This window comes from Eschscholzia californica, unplaced genomic scaffold (assembly GCF_041429995.1).
Source record: "Eschscholzia californica isolate CP2 unplaced genomic scaffold, dmEscCali1.0.p SCAF_1, whole genome shotgun sequence".
NCBI lineage: Eukaryota > Viridiplantae > Streptophyta > Magnoliopsida > Ranunculales > Papaveraceae > Eschscholzia > Eschscholzia californica.
Genome location: NW_028238198.1, coordinates 57,142,057 through 57,159,861, shown reverse-complemented (window position 1 = coordinate 57,159,861; position 17,805 = coordinate 57,142,057). Strand labels below are relative to the sequence as shown.

The 17,805-nt window shown below is 37.2% G+C and overlaps 1 protein-coding gene across 1 annotated transcript; it reads right to left on the bottom strand.

The window, feature by feature from the left end:
• Positions 1-3,617: 3,617 nt before the first annotated feature.
• Positions 3,618-4,140, bottom strand: LOC147567779 (uncharacterized). The gene is made up of 2 exons (XM_086658091.1): positions 3,975-4,140; positions 3,618-3,913 (listed from the first exon to the last, which is right to left on the bottom strand). The coding sequence occupies exons 1-2, from the start codon at positions 4,138-4,140 to the stop codon at positions 3,618-3,620; spliced, it is 462 nt and encodes a 153-aa protein (XP_086514217.1).
• Positions 4,141-17,805: the final 13,665 nt, after the last annotated feature.

The window sequence follows — 17,805 nt, the reverse complement described above, 5'->3', positions numbered from 1 at the left end:
GTGTTGGTGTCGGATTCTCGCCAACAGGCCGACGGCTCAGCGACTCATTTGCACTTCTCTGGGGGATGGTCATGATACCCATTTTTGGACTGATCTATGGCATCCTCCGGGTCTTCTTTATGATGATTTCGCGGAGGGGTATAGATGTGATTCTCACGTACATCTAGATGCACGGGTATCTAAGTTTATTGGGCAGTCGGTCTGGGTTTTTCCTAATCATATCACAGCTATGTTAGGGACTATCGCGGTCGAGGCTAGAGAGGTGGTGGTGGATAGTACTCTCACAGACGAGGTGATCTGGATGCCCAACCAGAATGGAGAGTTTACTCTCAAAGAGACGTATGAAGCAATTCGACCCAGAGGAACTCGACGGAGCTCGACTTCTTTAGTATGGTCACCGGGTGGAATACCCAAACATTGTTTCAGCACGTGGCTTGCTTTTCGAAGACGCCTCAAAACTAGATCCCTTCTGTCTAGTTGGGGTATGGTTATAGACATTACATGTGTTTTCTGTGGGGGGAGATGAAGAAACGGATTTCCATCTATTCTTTGGCTGTTCGGTTACAAAGAATATATGGGAATCACTATTACGCAAGATGGGATTTCAGAGATTATGTGATGTTGATTGGGAAGAGGAGTTACAGTGGTGTCTTAATCACTTTGGTGGGTTTTCCATTGCTGTCCGGGTGGGGCGTTTGCTTCTAAATGCCTATGTCTATCATATTTGGAAGGAGCGGAATAACAGGGTATTTATAGGCGATGTTATGTCCAAGGGTTGATTATTCATACTATTTGCAATGAAGTGCGGATCAAGCTGAATACTATTACCAAACGGTTTGAAGATACTGAGGAGAATCGGAGGACCATTGATCGATGGAATCTTACTATCTCTCTTCAAAAGCCGGTCTATACTTCATGTAAATGGACTCGGCCGATGACAGGGAGATATATGATTAATACCGATGGTGCTCTGAACGAGGTGGATGCGGGGTATGGAGCCATTATTCGAGATTCGGAGGGGATTGTTGTTAGAGCAGCCACAAGTCAGGTTGACGGACAAACATCTTTATACATGAGTTGCAGGGTGTTGAGTTGGGATTGGAGTTAGCACTTAGTGCTGGGCTGCAGGAAGTTGAACTTGGTCTACAACCAAAGAATAGGTGGAAATCCATTTCTTCATCTACCCCACAAAAAACACATGTATTGTCAATAACCATAACCCAACTAGCCAGAAGGGATCTAGTTTTGAGGTGTCTTCAAAGGCAAGCCACGTGATAAAACAATGTTTGGGTATTCCACCAGGTGACCATACTAAAGAAGTCCAGCTCCGACGAGTTCCTCTTAGTCGATTTGCTTCATACGTCTCTTTGAGAGTAAACTCTTCATTCTGGCTGGGCATCTAGATCACCTCGTCTCTAAGAGTACTATCGACCACCACCTCTCTTGCCTCGACCGCGATAGTCCCCAACAAAGCTGTGATATGAGTAGGAAAAACCCAGCCCGACTGCCCAATAAACTGAGATACCCGTGCATCTAAATGTAGGTGAGAATCATATCTATACCCCTCCACGAAAGCATCATAAAGAAGGCCCCGAGGATGCCATAGATCAGTCCAAAAATTGGTATCATGACCATCCCCCAGAGAAGTGCAAATGAGTCGCCGAGCCGTCGGCCTGCTGGCTAGAATCCGACGCCAACACCAAGAACTTCTACTCGAAGCCGAGAAAGTCCAGAAGTGTTGATCTTTGATGAGATTATTTCTCACCCACTCAGCCCACAAAGTCGTCTTACCACTAACCAGGTCCCATATATGACGAAGATTTGACGCCTCGAACAACACCTCGATATTACGAAAACCAAGTTCCCCTTCATCAGTGGGGTAACAAAGGCTTTCCCAGTCAATGGGAGCTCTCTTACACCCCATATCCACGCCAGACCACAAGAACTTACTAAAGATGGAGTTGATGTCATTTATTACTCTCTTGGGAATAACGAACACTGCTGCCCAATATAGTAACATACTGTTCAAAACCACCTTTACGAGGAGAACTCGCCCCACGAACGATAGAAATCGACTCTTCCAAGATTGGATTCGTCCCTTGATTTTATCAATCAGCGGAAGACAATGACTATAGGTGAGACGAGAGGATATAAGAGGTAAACCTAAATAACGGATAGGTAGAGAACCAGTACCGAATTCCAGAATACTAGTAATATCACTCTGACCTTGGGTCGAAAGACCTGCAAAGAAAACCGTGTTCTTCGTCACATTGGCCTGCAACCCCGTCGTCCGATGAAAACCTGTTAACACACCTTTTAGAGATTGAGCTGAACCACCGTCTCCTCAAAAGAAGACCATGAGATCGTCGGCGAAACAAAGGTGAGTAACTTTCGGAACGCGACACTTAGGGTGTAGCAGGAACCGACCTACTCTTTCCTCTCGATCAATAAGAACCGCGAATACGTCCATCATTAGGACAAACAGATACGGAGAAATCGGGCAGCCTTGCCGTAGACCTCGCTTCCCATCAAAATAACCATGGGCTTCACCATTAACCATAAACGAGAACTTAGACGTGGTTACATAGGTCCGTATCCATTCTATGAATATCCTTGGAAAGGGAAACTTACCAAGGACTGAGAATAGTGAAGACCAACGAACTGTGTCATGCGCCTTCTTAAGGTCAATCTTAACCGTACACCTAGCCGAGGTATCTGGTCGGTGGTAATTCCGAACAATCTCATGGACTAGCATGATATTGTCCTGAATAGTATGACCACAAATAAAGGCTGATTGGTTCGGACTAATCATCGAATAAATAACTCCCTTCAGTCGTATAGTAAGAATCTTGGTAATGCATTTATACAACACATTACAACAAGATATCGGTCTGAAATCTGACACTGAAGAAGCATTATCTATTTTAGGAATAAGAGTCACAAAAGTAGAGTTTATCTCTTTGAGAAGTTTTCCTGAGCTGAAGAACCTCTGGATAGCTTCCACAAAATCATCTCTCACGATGTCCCAACACGCCTTAAAAAAATGGGAAGAGAACCCATCCGGTCCCGGCGATCGATCAGAACCAATAGTCTGCAAAGTAGCAAAAATCTCATCTCTAGTCACCCTCGTAATGAGAAGAGCTCCTTCAACTTCCGTAAGCGGGCGTGAGAACTCCACATTAGATATAGGATCTAATGCTTCATTATCCTCATCCTCTCGACCAAATAAGTCCCGATAGAAGTCCACACGCATGTTAGCTATCTCCGCTTGGATCCTCGGCCACCGAACCATCCTCCCTGGTGAGTCGAGTAATCGCATTCCTAGACTTCCGCTCTTTGATAGAGTTGCGAAAGTAAGCTGTATTGCTGTCATCAAGAGTAAGCCATTCAACTTTAGCACGTTGTCGGAGCATTGCCGTTTCAGCCCGAACAACGTTACTATAGTTTTCAGTAGCTTCTCTCTCTTGCCTCCGTAAAACCGAGTTTGCTGGATCACCCTGCAATCGGACCTGCACTGAGTGTAAAATATTCCGGTTAATGGTTACCTGATTCGTCACCCCATTGAACCGAACTTTCTTCCAATCATTCAACCGAGCTTTCAAAAACCTTGAGCTTTGTCACCATTCGAAACATAGGGTACCCCTTACTGACTCCTTCCATACATCAGCAACAAGAGCTCTAAACGTGGGAATCTCTGTCCAGGCATTAAAGAACCGAAACGGAGTTCGCCGGTGTATGTTAGGTGCAGCAAGCGGTACAATAATAGGAGAGTGATCTGAGTCCCCAGCCGGTAGAAATTCTGCTTTAGCTAGAGGAAAACAGGTCAGCCACCCACTATTAATAAGAACCTGATCAATCTTGGAACTGATGTTCGCAACTCCCATCTGCCTGTTAGACCAAGTATAGAAACAACCTGTATACGAGCAGTCGAACAGTCCCAAATTGGTAACACAATCAAACATCTCATTAAGAACCTTGAGATGATGAGTTATTGCCACCTCTCTTCTCACTAACCAGCATCGTGGTATTGAAGTCACCTAGTACTAGCCATGGAGCCTCAGAACCTATCATAAGATACTCAAGGTCACTCCAAAGCTCCCGGCGATAAACAGTACTATTACTTCCGTACACCACTGCCATATGAAAACACGCGCCGTCTGGAAACCGAACACCACCTGCAATAACTTGCCCTCCAATATGGGACACAACAAAGTCAACCCTACTCGGGTCCCATCCAATACAAATTCGTCCCCGCGGAACAGCCACATAATTATCAAGAAAAATCCAGCTAGAATTAAGACTATGATGTATACGAGTCTTATTAATCTCCTGGACATGAGTTTCTAAAAGACCACACAACCCAATTCTATTCAATCTCAAAAAATCTCTCACATTCTTCATACGGAGAGCGTCATTAAGACCTCTCACGTTCCAACATGCAATATTAATCATAAAATCTATTGGGGTAGTTCTCAGCCTCCTCGGAGACCTCGTTGGTACTATCTAATCTCATATTTGGCAAAGAAAGAACATGATCAGATTGTAAGTCAGTACCTAATATGTGTCCCTCATAAAAGTTGTGGTCCCTTTCCAAATCGTCCACATCAGATTCTCGGCCCAAAGTGTCAGAATTGAGAACATCGGAATTAGCTAAAACCGAAAAAGAGTTACCTGAGAGTGGACCATGCTGCGTTGATTTGCCATGTAATGATTCATTTCTTTTTGCTATCTTCCTACATTTTTGGTCATCCTTTCCCGAGTGGCCTGCTCCAATAGTGAACGTATTAGATTTCGAAAGTACCACCGACCATCCTCTTTCTCTCTCCCGGTCTTCCTCCATGTTATTTGAACCTGAATCTCGATTAACCGCTGCTGGTCTCTTTTTACCCCCACCTCTTCGGCCAGAGCTGTTACTCCAATCAGATTTGTTGCCATCTTTCCTCACATTAACTTGAGGTTGGTGTTGCAGATTCTGCCTCTTCGACCCTAAACGAACGTTAGAGTTATTGTTGACCAATCTGACTTCTTTAGGTCTCAATTGACCACTAGTAGCAGCACTTGTTTCAGCATTAGGTTTCGGTTGCTTCGGACATGTCACCTCATCGTGCCCAAAAACAAGACAAACCCCACACTTAGCCGGTTTCCAAGAGTACTCTACATTGTTGCATAATATTCTCGGGAAGAATTATACATTTGTCGGTATATTCTCGAGAAGAATTATACATATGTCGGTTGTGGTGCCTAGGAAATGGAACTTTAATGTGGTATACCGCATTGTTCCATCAATATTTTCAGAAGGCTTATACATTTGTCTGTTGTGATGCGTAGGAAATGGAACTTTAATGTGGTATACCGCATTGTTCCATCAATATTTTCAGAAGGCTTATACATTTGTCTGTTGTGATGCGTAGGAAATGGAACTTTTATGTGGTATACCACCTTATATCATCAATATTTTGTGGAAAGAAATATACATTTATCTGTTGTGATGCCTAAGAAATGGAAATTTAATGTGGTATATACCACATTGTTCCATCAACATTTTCGGGAAGAATTATACTTTTGTTGGCTGTGATACGTAAGAAATGAAACTTTAACATGGCATACGCATACCCCATTGTTCCATCAATATTCTTGAGAAAGGTTATGACTTATAAATTTTGTCGGTTGTGATGCCTAAGATATTGAACTCTAATTTTGTATACCACTTTGTTCTATTGATAATCGAGGGAAGGACTATACATTTGTCAGTTATGTTTGTTAAGAATGGAACTTCAATGTAGTATACCATATGTTTTCATAAATAATTTAGTGAAGGATAATACATTTGTCGATTGTGATGCCTAAGAAATGGAACTTTAATGTAGTCTACCACATTGTTCAATCAATACTTTCAGGAAGAATTATACATTTGTTGGTATTGATGCTTGAAATGGAACTTTAATGTGGTATACTATATATTTCCTTCAATATTCGAGGAAATGATTATACATTTGTCGGTTGTGATGCTTGAGAAAAGGAACTTTAATGTGGTATACTATATATATATATATATATATCAGTCAGTAATCGAGGGAAGGGTCATATATTTGTCGGTTGTGAGCCTAACAAATGAAAATTTAATGTGGAATACCACATTGCTCCATCAATATTTTTCGGGAAGGCTTATACATTTGTTGGTTGTGATGCCTAAGGAATGAAACTTTAATATGGTATACACATTGTTTCATCAATAGTTTTAGGAAAGAATATACATTTGTCAGTTGTGATGATTAAGAAATTGAACTTTGATGTGGTTTCCCATATATTTCCATCAATAATCGAGGGAAAGATTTTACATACCTGTGTAGTGATGCCTAAAAAACATAACTCTAACGTGGTATATTATTCCATCAAAGTCGGGGGAAGGATTATATAATTGTGGTTGTGATGCTTAAGAAATGAAATTTTAATGTGGTGTACCAGTCTTCCTAATGACATGTAATAAAATCACAGTAAGTACTTTTTAGGAGGTGTAGAATATAAATACCCGAGCTTGATTGTTCCAATAATGGAGGGATGGTATGGTGACCTAGAGGGAATAACCGAGACCTAAGAGATAAATAGAAATTTCTCATTGAAACAATAAGTCAAGTTTACATGCATGTATTTATAGACATAGAGTAAGGTCGGTAAATCTAAAACTACTTGGTTGTATCCCAAAGTCATAAATACGTAAATTTATCCAAGTGAATCTAAACCAAAAAATTCTAAGTAATAAAAAACAGAAAGTGAATCTAGTTTTAAAATTAGAAACCTTAATTTAATTGGGATCCTTATTACTGGTTAATATTTAGTGATGATAAAAAAACTGAAAGTAAATCTAGTTTTAAAATTAGAAAGTCCAAATTAAGTCGGACGGTATCCTTACTAATAATGATTAGTATTTAGTAATGATAAAAAAAAATGGAAAGTTAATCTAGTTTTTAAAATTCGAAAGTCTAATTTATTTGAAACGGTATCCTTATTAATAGTTAATATTTCGTACTGATAAAATGGAAAGTGAACTAGATTAATTTCGGGGTTATTTCCCTAATGGCCCCCTACTTTGTGACCAGCTTCCCACCGCACTTGGCTCTGATACCATTCGTTACTGGATCATGGAAGAAAGAAATTTAATGGAAGAAGAAGTAGTTAGTGGAGGAAGTGAGTGGAGAAATATGGAAGATGAAATAGTTAGTGGAGGAAGTGAGTGGAGAAATATGGAAAGAAAGAAATTTATTCTTATTGTTCTTACAAGATTACAAGGTACTCTTACAAATAAACTAAGTCTCCTTATATAGATGGAGCACTTACAAAACAACAAAACAAAATACCTAAGCAATGACGTATTACAATTAAAGTAAAGTAAAGGAATCTCCTTTATGCATTATTGCTGAAAAAATTTCTTCTGCCGACGCATCACGACAAGTAAAAGTAACCCCGGGTGCTCAATGGGCCCCATCGCCAGGTCCTTACTACTGCTAATGCACGTTTCAAAGATAACTGGCATTTTATGCCGACACCTTAAAGTGTGAATATAATAATATTCTTCTTTTGACAAAATGCTTCACTTTAATAAAAGCGATCATGATTAAGATTTAGACTTTTATGCAAATGGGTCCTGGGAGTCTTGCATAGAGTCGTCATCTTCAGTGTTCTCTTAACTGCTTCTTTAGGTCTGACTTTGAAGAAGAAGCGAGTAGTTCTTTAAGAAGGTCCGAAACATCCTTTTTAGGAGCCTTTGGTGGAGGCGCTGGTTCAAATGAAATAATTCCCTTTGCAGAAAATATTGAATCCTTAAAGAATTCAAATTTATCCCACCATTTGATAAGAATTCTTCTTCCCAAATAAGGGACATGAGAGACTGTTATTTCAAATTTTTTAATAGGACAATTTGCAATAACAACGTCCCATCTAACTATCCATGGAACCTGATAATGAGCTGCAAAGATAAGCTCGGGATTTTTTAGTGATGGGTTAGATTTAATAAAATCATCAAATATATTTCTAACTTTGTCCGGGAAAATTATGGGGTGTGATCCCCAAGTGTAAAACCATTTAATAAACCACTGTGGAAGATTAGTGGTGTTGAAATCACGAAATTGGAGGAACCAACTGTGTTTCTTTAGTCTGTTCTCATAACAGAAGGCCCCTTCCCAGGCTTTTATGTAGTCGAAGTAGTTAAACCAATATTTGTCCAACTCTCTTCTCCCAGCTCTGGGTATTTCATGATATTTAAATAAATCACCCTGCCAAATTTCAGGGGTAACAACTTTCTTAATAAAGGCTTTAGAATAAGCCCATTCGGCGCCTGACCTTATGACAGAATCAAACTCCACTGATTGAGTCACTTGCAGGATTGCGCAGTAAAAATTATATTCCTTAGGATAAAGGAATGGGTCCGCTGATTCCCTAAGATAAAAGGATGAAGCTTCAGCTGGAGAAAGATGAGCGTATTTTAGCTCAATAGGTGCTATCCATATAGTAGTGTAGGGAATATATGGATAGATATATTCATTAGTCTGATTAGACTGAATTGCTGCTAAATAAGCATCTTCTCTTAATTTTAACTCTTTAGGAGTTGCCTTTAAGGCTTCAGCTTTAAGCTGTTCCGTTGTTTTAACAATCATAGTCTTATAAGACTGAGAACCCGCGCTTGAGGGAGAAACTGCAAATTTAGCTTTCCCTTTGCCATTATCAGGCTTTTTACTCATGACTCTGCAAAAATTCACGAGTTAAGAAATCAGGTAGTGAATTACTACTTCCTTTGATAAATTCAATATCAAAATCAAACACAGACAATATGCCTTGCCATCTGGCAAAAATTTGTTTTGATGCTATATTTTTAACATCCTTTTCTAAAACATCTTTGGCTGACTTACAATCAACCCTGACCAAAAAATTTTGGTTTAATAAATCACTTTCGAATTTTTGTATACACAGAACAATAGAAAGGATTTCTTTTTTAATTGTGGAATAATTTTTCCTTGGCCCTTGCCATATCCCAGAAGTAAACCTTACTAGGGTTTCTTTGTTATTAATCCTTTGTTTAAGGATTCCACCATAGCCTAATTCAGAAGCATCAGTTTCAACAATTTTAAAAGCTTCTGGATTAGCAATGGCAAGACAAGGGATTTCCTTAATCTTTAATTTTATCTTCTGGACTGCTTCTGTATGAACATTAGTCCAATCAGGAGGATTTTTCTTAAGCCTGTCAAATAAAGGCTTAGCATCAATTGCTAAGTTCTTGTAGAAGTCAGAAATATAATTAAGACTTCCTAAAAACCTTTGCAATTGAGTTTTTTCTTTGATTTCATCTGGAAATTTATCCGCAAAAGTAATAGCTCTATCAATAGGAAAAATAGTCCCTTCTTTTATGGTATGGCCAAGAAATCTTATTTCTGTTTGAAATAATTTGATCTTTTTTGCTGACACAACTAAACCAGCATGTTTGACAGCATTAATAAATGCTTGAAGATGTTTAAAATGTTTTTCTATATTTTCAGAAAATACTAAAACATCATCGATATAAACAATACAGAATGACGTATAAGGACTGAAAATGTCATTCATTATATTTTGAAATTCTGAGGGGGCATTCTTAAGCCCAAAAGGCATTACGTTCCACTCATAATGGCCAAATGGAACCGTGAATGCAGTTTTGTATCTATCCTTTTCATTAATCTGAATTTGCCAAAACCCAGATTTCATGTCAAATTTGGACATAACTTTGGCTGAAAATAGCCGATTTAATAAGTCCCTTTTATTAGGGATTGGATACCTTATCCATCTAAGAGCTTTGTTCAAAGGTTTGTAATTAATTACAAGCCTAGGAACACCTCTTTTTTGCAAATTTCCAAATGGCGAGGTCCCATAGCAATAGGTCTAGCCTTAGTGGGAATTTGCCTTTCATTGAAGTCTGGCTCATAAGGCAGACTAACAATATGTTTCTTTCTTTCCCAGAAGGCATTGGGAATATCAGAACATATTGTTTTGACAATAAGATCATGAAGATCATTTATTTTCCTTTGAATTAAAGGATGTTTGATTTTTTCAGTAATTTTCATGTAACTGATCTCCTGAGATAAGGAGTTAAGAAAATTTTCTTTTCTTTGAATTTTCTTTTGTAACAAATCAATCTCGTGATAACGAGGTTCAGTAACGAAATTAAATGTAATTTCTTGAGAATTAATGGAACTTGTTATACCCTTCTCATTAATGTTTTTAATGGGATATAACATGTGAAGAAAAGGATTTCCCAAAATAACATCATGAGAAAGATTCTTTACCATTATAAATGGCATTTCTAAACAAATTCCATTATTGCAAACTGCAGTATTTTGTAGCTTGTAATTTACAAGCATTTTTCTACCATCTGCAGCATTTAAAATTTCAGTAGTTTTTGAAAAATATCTGGAGGGTATCAATCCTTCATTGATACAGTTTAAGTCCGCTCCAGAGTCTACCATGGCAATTGCAGAGAGAGTATATTCTCTATGAACAATGATTTTAATTTTAATATGCCATTTATGGGTAATTACCCTGTCTAACATATTAACATATGTTAAAGATTCATCCTTCAAAGATCCTTCGTCTTTTGAAGATTTATCTTTAACAGATGTTAAAGTATTTAATTTTTCCTTTAAGGAATTCCATTCTTCTTCATCTGACTCATGATCAGAATCAGGCTCAGAAAGAATAGATTTATCCTTTTTAATTTCAAGAGAAGTTACTCTGGATTTAAGAGTATTAATTTCTCTTTTAAGAACCTTGACTTCATGCAGTAATTCATTAACGCGAGAAGATTCTCCAGGAGTTTCTTCTTTTGAAACTGAGGTCTTAGCTCTTTGTAAAATTTCTTTTAGACTATAAGTCTCTGGTTCTTCAAATTTTAACCTTTTGTCACCTTTCTTTCCATTGTAATCTTCCAAATACTTTTGAAGCATTTGTCTTTTAGCAATGGGATCAGAAAGTTGATCAATAAGGTCAAGGATGAAATTATCCTCTTTTGTTAAAGGAAATAGACCATTTGCCTGACATAAGGCTTTGTAGTAATCACAATTTCCTTCGCAAGAGTCATCCTCAGATTCTTCTGTTTGATCAACAGATCCTTCTGACGACGATTCTTCCTCAGGATTGTCTTCTGCAATAGCAGCTACTTTAAAATTTTTTCCTTCTTCATTAAGAAGTAATTTTTCAAGTGACCTCTTAAGGCCTTCATCAATATTCAAGCTATTGATTTTCTTTTTCATTCTACACTTATTAGCGTAGTGGCCAGGTTTCTGGCATTTCCAGCAGACCGGGATAGTCTTTTGCCGAGAATTATTCTCAGGTTCAGACTTCCTTTTCTTTCCTCTAAAATTTTTTTTCTTTTGCTGTTTAGGAAAATACTTCTGCTTGCCATAGACCTTATTGGTCCTTCTCCCTCTATTTTGGATAGAGGTTTCAATAGGTGGTAAGCCAATTTGCTCACAAAAGTCCCCAATAATTCTTTTGCCAAGGACTTTCTCTTTTTGGATTTGTCTATGTAATTTTATTTCATTGCATAAATTAATGCCTTCAGCAACCACTTCTGAGGATAAATCCCCATAAGTGTATTCGGAATAAGGAATAATTCCATTGTGTCTTTGCTTAATACGATTGCGTATTTTTTCCGCAAAGAAATGAGGTAGTCCTGATAAGAACTTCTCTTTCCAAAAATCATTTTGACTATCATGTCTGGTGAAGACTTTTGAAAAGAATACGTCTTTATACCATTTGAACTGAGATAAGTTCTGACATTTTAAATTCATTAGTTGCTCTTGAGATCTATCAATAAGCAATGATGTAGTGCCAATAAAATGTTTTGCTATTGTATACAGAAGTGTATTGACACAATCTGTAACTTGTACAGGCTGATTATCTCTAACTTCTGTCTTAATAGCCTGTGAAATATGTATTTTGGCTTCTTCAGGAAGGTAGAAATCCCACCATCCTTTCAATTGACCAGTAAATCCTTGAGTTAAGGCTTTGGCAATATTTTGATCAGAATTACCATGTGTTTTACAAGCAGTTGCATACATAGTCATGTAGTGCAATACCGTTTGTATTTGGTATTCCGACATGCCATCTATATTCCATTCATTAATGGATTTTCCATCAAATTGAACAGTCATGAATTCATCATGTTGTTCTAATTGGAGATCTACAGGTGTAGGCCTATGATAATAGGGCTTTGCAGGAATATTATAAGCCATTTTCTTTTTGTAGGAAGATGCAAGCTTATTTACTTGAAATTGATTTTCATTATTTTTTTGTTCTGATAAGAACATATTCTCCAGAAGATTGATTTTATCTTCTGTTTTTGAAGAATTTTCTGCTTCATCATAAGAAGCATCAGAATTATAATCTGACTCATGTGTCTCTAGAGGAGCACATTCATTGTCTTTAATTCCAAGATTTTTTAATCTTTTCATAATCTCATCAACCATTTCGGAATTCTGAGGATCCATCTTGAAATCAAAGTTTTCAGAACTCATTGGTTTGAATAAAACCTTTTCTTCAAAAGTAGTTTCTGAAATTTTAGAAACATTTGAAGCCTTTTCTTGTTTTTCAAAATCAATATTTTTCTCAATTCTATTTAATTGATCTCCCATTGTTTTGAGAGTTAAATTTGTAAAATTGTTTTGTTCAACAACAGCCTCAATGTTGTCGCTTTTCCTGTAAGGAGTTGCTACAACTTCTTCGTTGTTGATTCTTATAGCTAATTGGGTTTCCGGGGGATGAACACTCCTAAAAACTTTTCCATTTTTAGCAATAAAATTCTTATAAGAAGATTCAAGAGAAAATATGAAATCTTGATCCTTGAAGTCAGGAAAATTTTCATAAGCACGTTCCATAAAATCGAAGAAATCAATAACTTCTCCATTTTTTATTAAAAATTTTTTATAGCGAGAAAACCATTTTTCATGACTCTTAGAGTCTTTAACAAGAAAAAACCATTTTCTCTTTAATTTGTTTTCTTTGGAATAAAATAATTCTTTTGGAAGTCCCCTAAAAGGAAATTTAAATTTGAATTTTTCTTCTTCATGGATCGTTATAGGCGAAAGGCTATAATAACCCATATCCGAAGGAGTGGGGGATGTTCTTTCACTATTAATTTCAGAAGTGGGTAAATTAACCCTATATTCAGGTTGGTTTACTCCGTCAGAGGTAAATTTTGTTCCAGAAATTTTCTCAAAATTAGTTGTTGGAACTGACGAAGTAGAACTTCTACCTGGAATAACTTTGTTGTTTAGGCTTTCCAATTTTAGCCTTGCAATTCTCTGATTAGAGAAGACAATTTCAACATCACCGTCAGGGAACTCTTTGATTTCTTCGAGTTCACGGTTATCTTTTTTAACAGGCTCATTAGCCTTTTCAAGTATCCAGTTTTCAGGTAAATTAACCTGATCCCATGTGATCGTTTTTGGGACCTTTAAATTACTTTTTTCTAAATTGGTTATAAACAAAGTAGTAGACCCCTTTTGATCTTGCAAAATATTTTTCATCTTGGGTACCACGGTGTTCATAACTTTATACTGAATCCTGTAAATAAGGATTATGTTTTCAGCTCCTTGCATCATATTAAATCCATCAGATTTAATGTCAAGGCAAAGAGAGTGCATAATTGTGGGGTCATTTAATGACAGAGTAAAATTTGGGAAACATGAAAAGAATATGGGTCCGTCACAAAGACTAGACTCCACTATTCCAAGTAGTGAATCATGAAATTTGTTGTGTCTTTTATCACGTACACAAATAATTGCGGACGTGTTTAAACCCAGACGGGTAGCAGGTTTCAAACCTACTTGGATTAACCCAATGTGCAAGAATTTATATTGTTGTTGTCTATGTTTATCAATTAAATTTTTTGACAACAATTGAAATGAGTTGTAACCCTCAGTTAAGGGTATAGCCTCTTCTACCGTTTTTACGATATAATCGGAGGTAAATTCAAAAGTTCCTTTCTGTTTATAAACAGAACTTTGAACTGGTAAATTCCAGTTTTGTAAGGATTTTTCGAAATTTTCTTTTATCAAAATTTCTTTATTATGGCTACTATTAGCCTTATCTTGTCTTTTAGACATAGCTCTGGTTAGCCCAAGCATATTTGCCTGATCACTGTCAACGCTTTAATGCCAATCCCTAAAATGCCTTCACCGGCTACACGGGACTTCCAGGCGACGCGACTTAGGGTGAAAACCCGGGTTTCACAGGACAAAAATGCTTTAGTTCACCAAAGTTAAGCTTCAAGACTTAATAAGTATAGTAGTGTTTATTGGCACTACATCATTGCTTATTGATAGATCTCAAGAGCAACTAATGAATTTAAAATGTCAGAACTTATCTCAGTTCAAATGGTATAAAGACGTATTCTTTTCAAAAGTCTTCACCAGACATGATAGTCAAAATCAAACAGAAGAATCTGAGGATGACTCTTGCGAAGGAAATTGTGATTACTACAAAGCCTTATGTCAGGCAAATGGTCTATTTCCTTTAACAAAAGAGGATAATTTCATCCTTGACCTTATTGATCAACTTTCTGATCCCATTGCTAAGAGACAAATGCTTCAAAAGTATTTGGAAGATTACAATGGAAAGAAAGGTGACAAAAGGTTAAAATTTGAAGAACCAGAGACTTATAGTCTAAAAGAAATTTTACAAAGAGCTAAGACCTCAGTTTCAAAAGAAGAAACTCCTGGAGAATCTTCTCGCGTTAATGAATTACTGCATGAAGTCAAGGTTCTTAAAAGAGAAATTAATACTCTTAAATCCAGAGTAACTTCTCTTGAAATTAAAAAGGATAAATCTATTCTTTCTGAGCCTGATTCTGATCATGAGTCAGATGAAGAAGAATGGAATTCCTTAAAGGAAAAATTAAATACTTTAACATCGAAAGTCTAATTTATTTGAAACGGTATCCTTATTAATAGTTAATATTTCGTACTGATAAAATGGAAAGTGAACTAGATTAATTTCGGGGTTATTTCCCTAATGGCCCCCTACTTTGTGACCAGCTTCCCACCTGGCCCCCTACTTTACGAAAAATACCCATATGGCCCCCTTCCGTTATAACATCGTCACTCTCTCTCCTCCATCATGTTTTCTCTCTCTGCCAACTCACGCCACATCATCTGTTACGCCACCTCATCACCATCTCCGGCAGAGGTCGCCGGCCGGCCAAATTTCCGGCCGGCGACCTTCAAACTAATTTTTTTTTTTTTTTAGTTTGAAGGTCGCCGGCCGGCGACCTCTGCCGGAGATGGTGATGAGGTGGCGTAACAGATGATGTGGCGTGAGTTGGCAGAGAGAGAAAACATGATGGAGGAGAGAGAGTGACGGTGTTATAACGGAAGGGAGCCATATAGGTATTTTTCGTAAAGTAGGGGGCCGGGCGAGAAGCTGGTCACAAAGTAGGGGGCCATTAGGAAAATAACCCTTAATTTCGTAGTGCTTGTATTTATTAGCTACCTATCTATTATTCCTTGAAGTTTAAAATGCACGTTCATTGCGCACCATCAGCCGTCGGGGGAGTGGAGGGTGTGGCTGGGTGGGGGTTGGGGGGGGAGGGGGAGAGGAGGGGGGTCGTATAATAAGCATTGCATTGCACCTGTTTCACCAGTGATTGAAAAAGCGGGATTTCGGTGATAGATCAGACAGGATTTGCAGACCCATCTCTCTTTGGACAACATTGCTTTGATAGTACCACAACAGGTTTCATGTCAAACTAAACAGACATCAATACGGTCAACAAATCCAATATTTGTTTCCCTCGGGAAGTGTTTCCAACATCTAAATGACACATGATTGAGTCTTAATTGTCGCATGCTAACAAATTCCAACACAGTATGAAGTCAATTGTTGCCAACAATGATGGAATTCTTTAAACAAAAAAATTCCAGCAGGGAGAGGGGATGTGATTTGTTTCCCTCCAAAAGAGTTTCCAGCGTCGCATAATTGAGTCTCAACAGCTACTAAATTTCAACACAGTTGTTCCAAACTATGAGATAAAATGATAATGCCTTCTCTTTAAACCAAAAAAATGCCACCAAGTGAGTTTCAAACAGCTCAACGACACATAATTAAGTCTCATATGTTGCATGTTAACTATTTTAAACAAAATGAATACCTTCTCTTTAAGCAAAAAAAAAAAAAATCTAGCCACCAGGGGAAAGGGGATATCGTTCCCTCCAAACGAGCTTCCAACAGCTCAATGGGACATGATTGAGTCTCACACATGCTAACAAATTTCAACACATGATTTGTCATGTGCTACCACATTTCAACACATCATTTGTCTCATACTAACAAATTTCACACATCTTTTGTCGCATACTAACAAATTTCAAAACATCATTTGTCGCATACTAACAAATTTCAGCACATCATTTGTAATCAAGTAAATTGCTCCAAACTACGAAATACACCAACGGTAACACTTTCTCTAAACAAAAGAAATTTGTGCTTGATGCAAAGGGCGCATTAGCTAGTAACATGTAATTCAACCAAAGTAACTTATAATTCCACCATTAAGCCCGTCACCCTTTCACTTCATTCAGTTATATACATTTCAAAAGATAAAAATCACCCTAGATTTTTCTTTCGGTTACACTTGGTTCTCCAACAGCCATATACAAAAATGCATGCTTAAACTCCAAACTCGATAGGCTTAAAGACCCAAAATCAAAAAATATATGAATACTAATATCAAGAATTAACTAGCAACCAAAAAGTCCACATAAACTATCATATTTCGGCTTCCTAGAGCCTCACATTAATAATTGTTTCAAGAAAAGAGACCTACTGCACAATTGCTGCAAATAAATTGATTGCCTTTATGTAAGTAAAGCAATGCCAACCTTAATTTCGAAAACAAAAAAATAAAAAATAGAAAATAAAAACAAATTTAAAATAAAATAAATACACAAATAGAATCTCCATACATCATATGTATATCCATGAAATTAAGCCAACTGCCCGCCAATGTTTATAGTCATATCATGATGTATGGAGATACTTGTGTAATAAGGCCAAACAAAAAAAAAGAAAAAAAAATACAAAAAAATAGAATCTCCATACATAGTATGTATATCCAACCTTAATCTCGAATAGGACCCACATCTTTGGTGTCATACTATTATGTATGGAGATACTTGTGAAATAAGACTAAATAAAAATAAATGAAAGAACACAAAAGTAGAATCTCCCTACATAATATGTATATCCATAATCTCAAGCCAACTGCCAGGCAATGTGTGTATTCAATTGTATACCAACCTTAATCTCGAATAGGACCCACATCTTTGGAGTCATACAATTATGTACAGAGATACTTCTGTAATAAGACTAAACAAAAATAAAAGAAAGAAAAAATAAATAAATGAAAGAAAACAAAAATAGCATCCCATACGTAATATGTACATACAGTACATTCATAAACTTAAGCCCAATGCCAGCCAACGTTTGTAATCAATGGATACCAACCTTTATCTCAAACAAGACCCACATCTCTTGGTACCGTACCATTATGTATGGAGATACTTATGATTATGAAGCTTACGAAATAGTAAATACTCTTACTAAAAAATAAAATAACTATATATTGAAAAAAAAGAGAATTCTTTGCACATATTAATAGCCACCAAGATACGACTGCAACCTCGATAGAGGCCATTGCCAACCTTAGTCTCGCATGACCCACATCGCAAATAATATTCTCGATAGAAACCCACACTTTTGTTAGTGTTCTCACATTACCCCCAC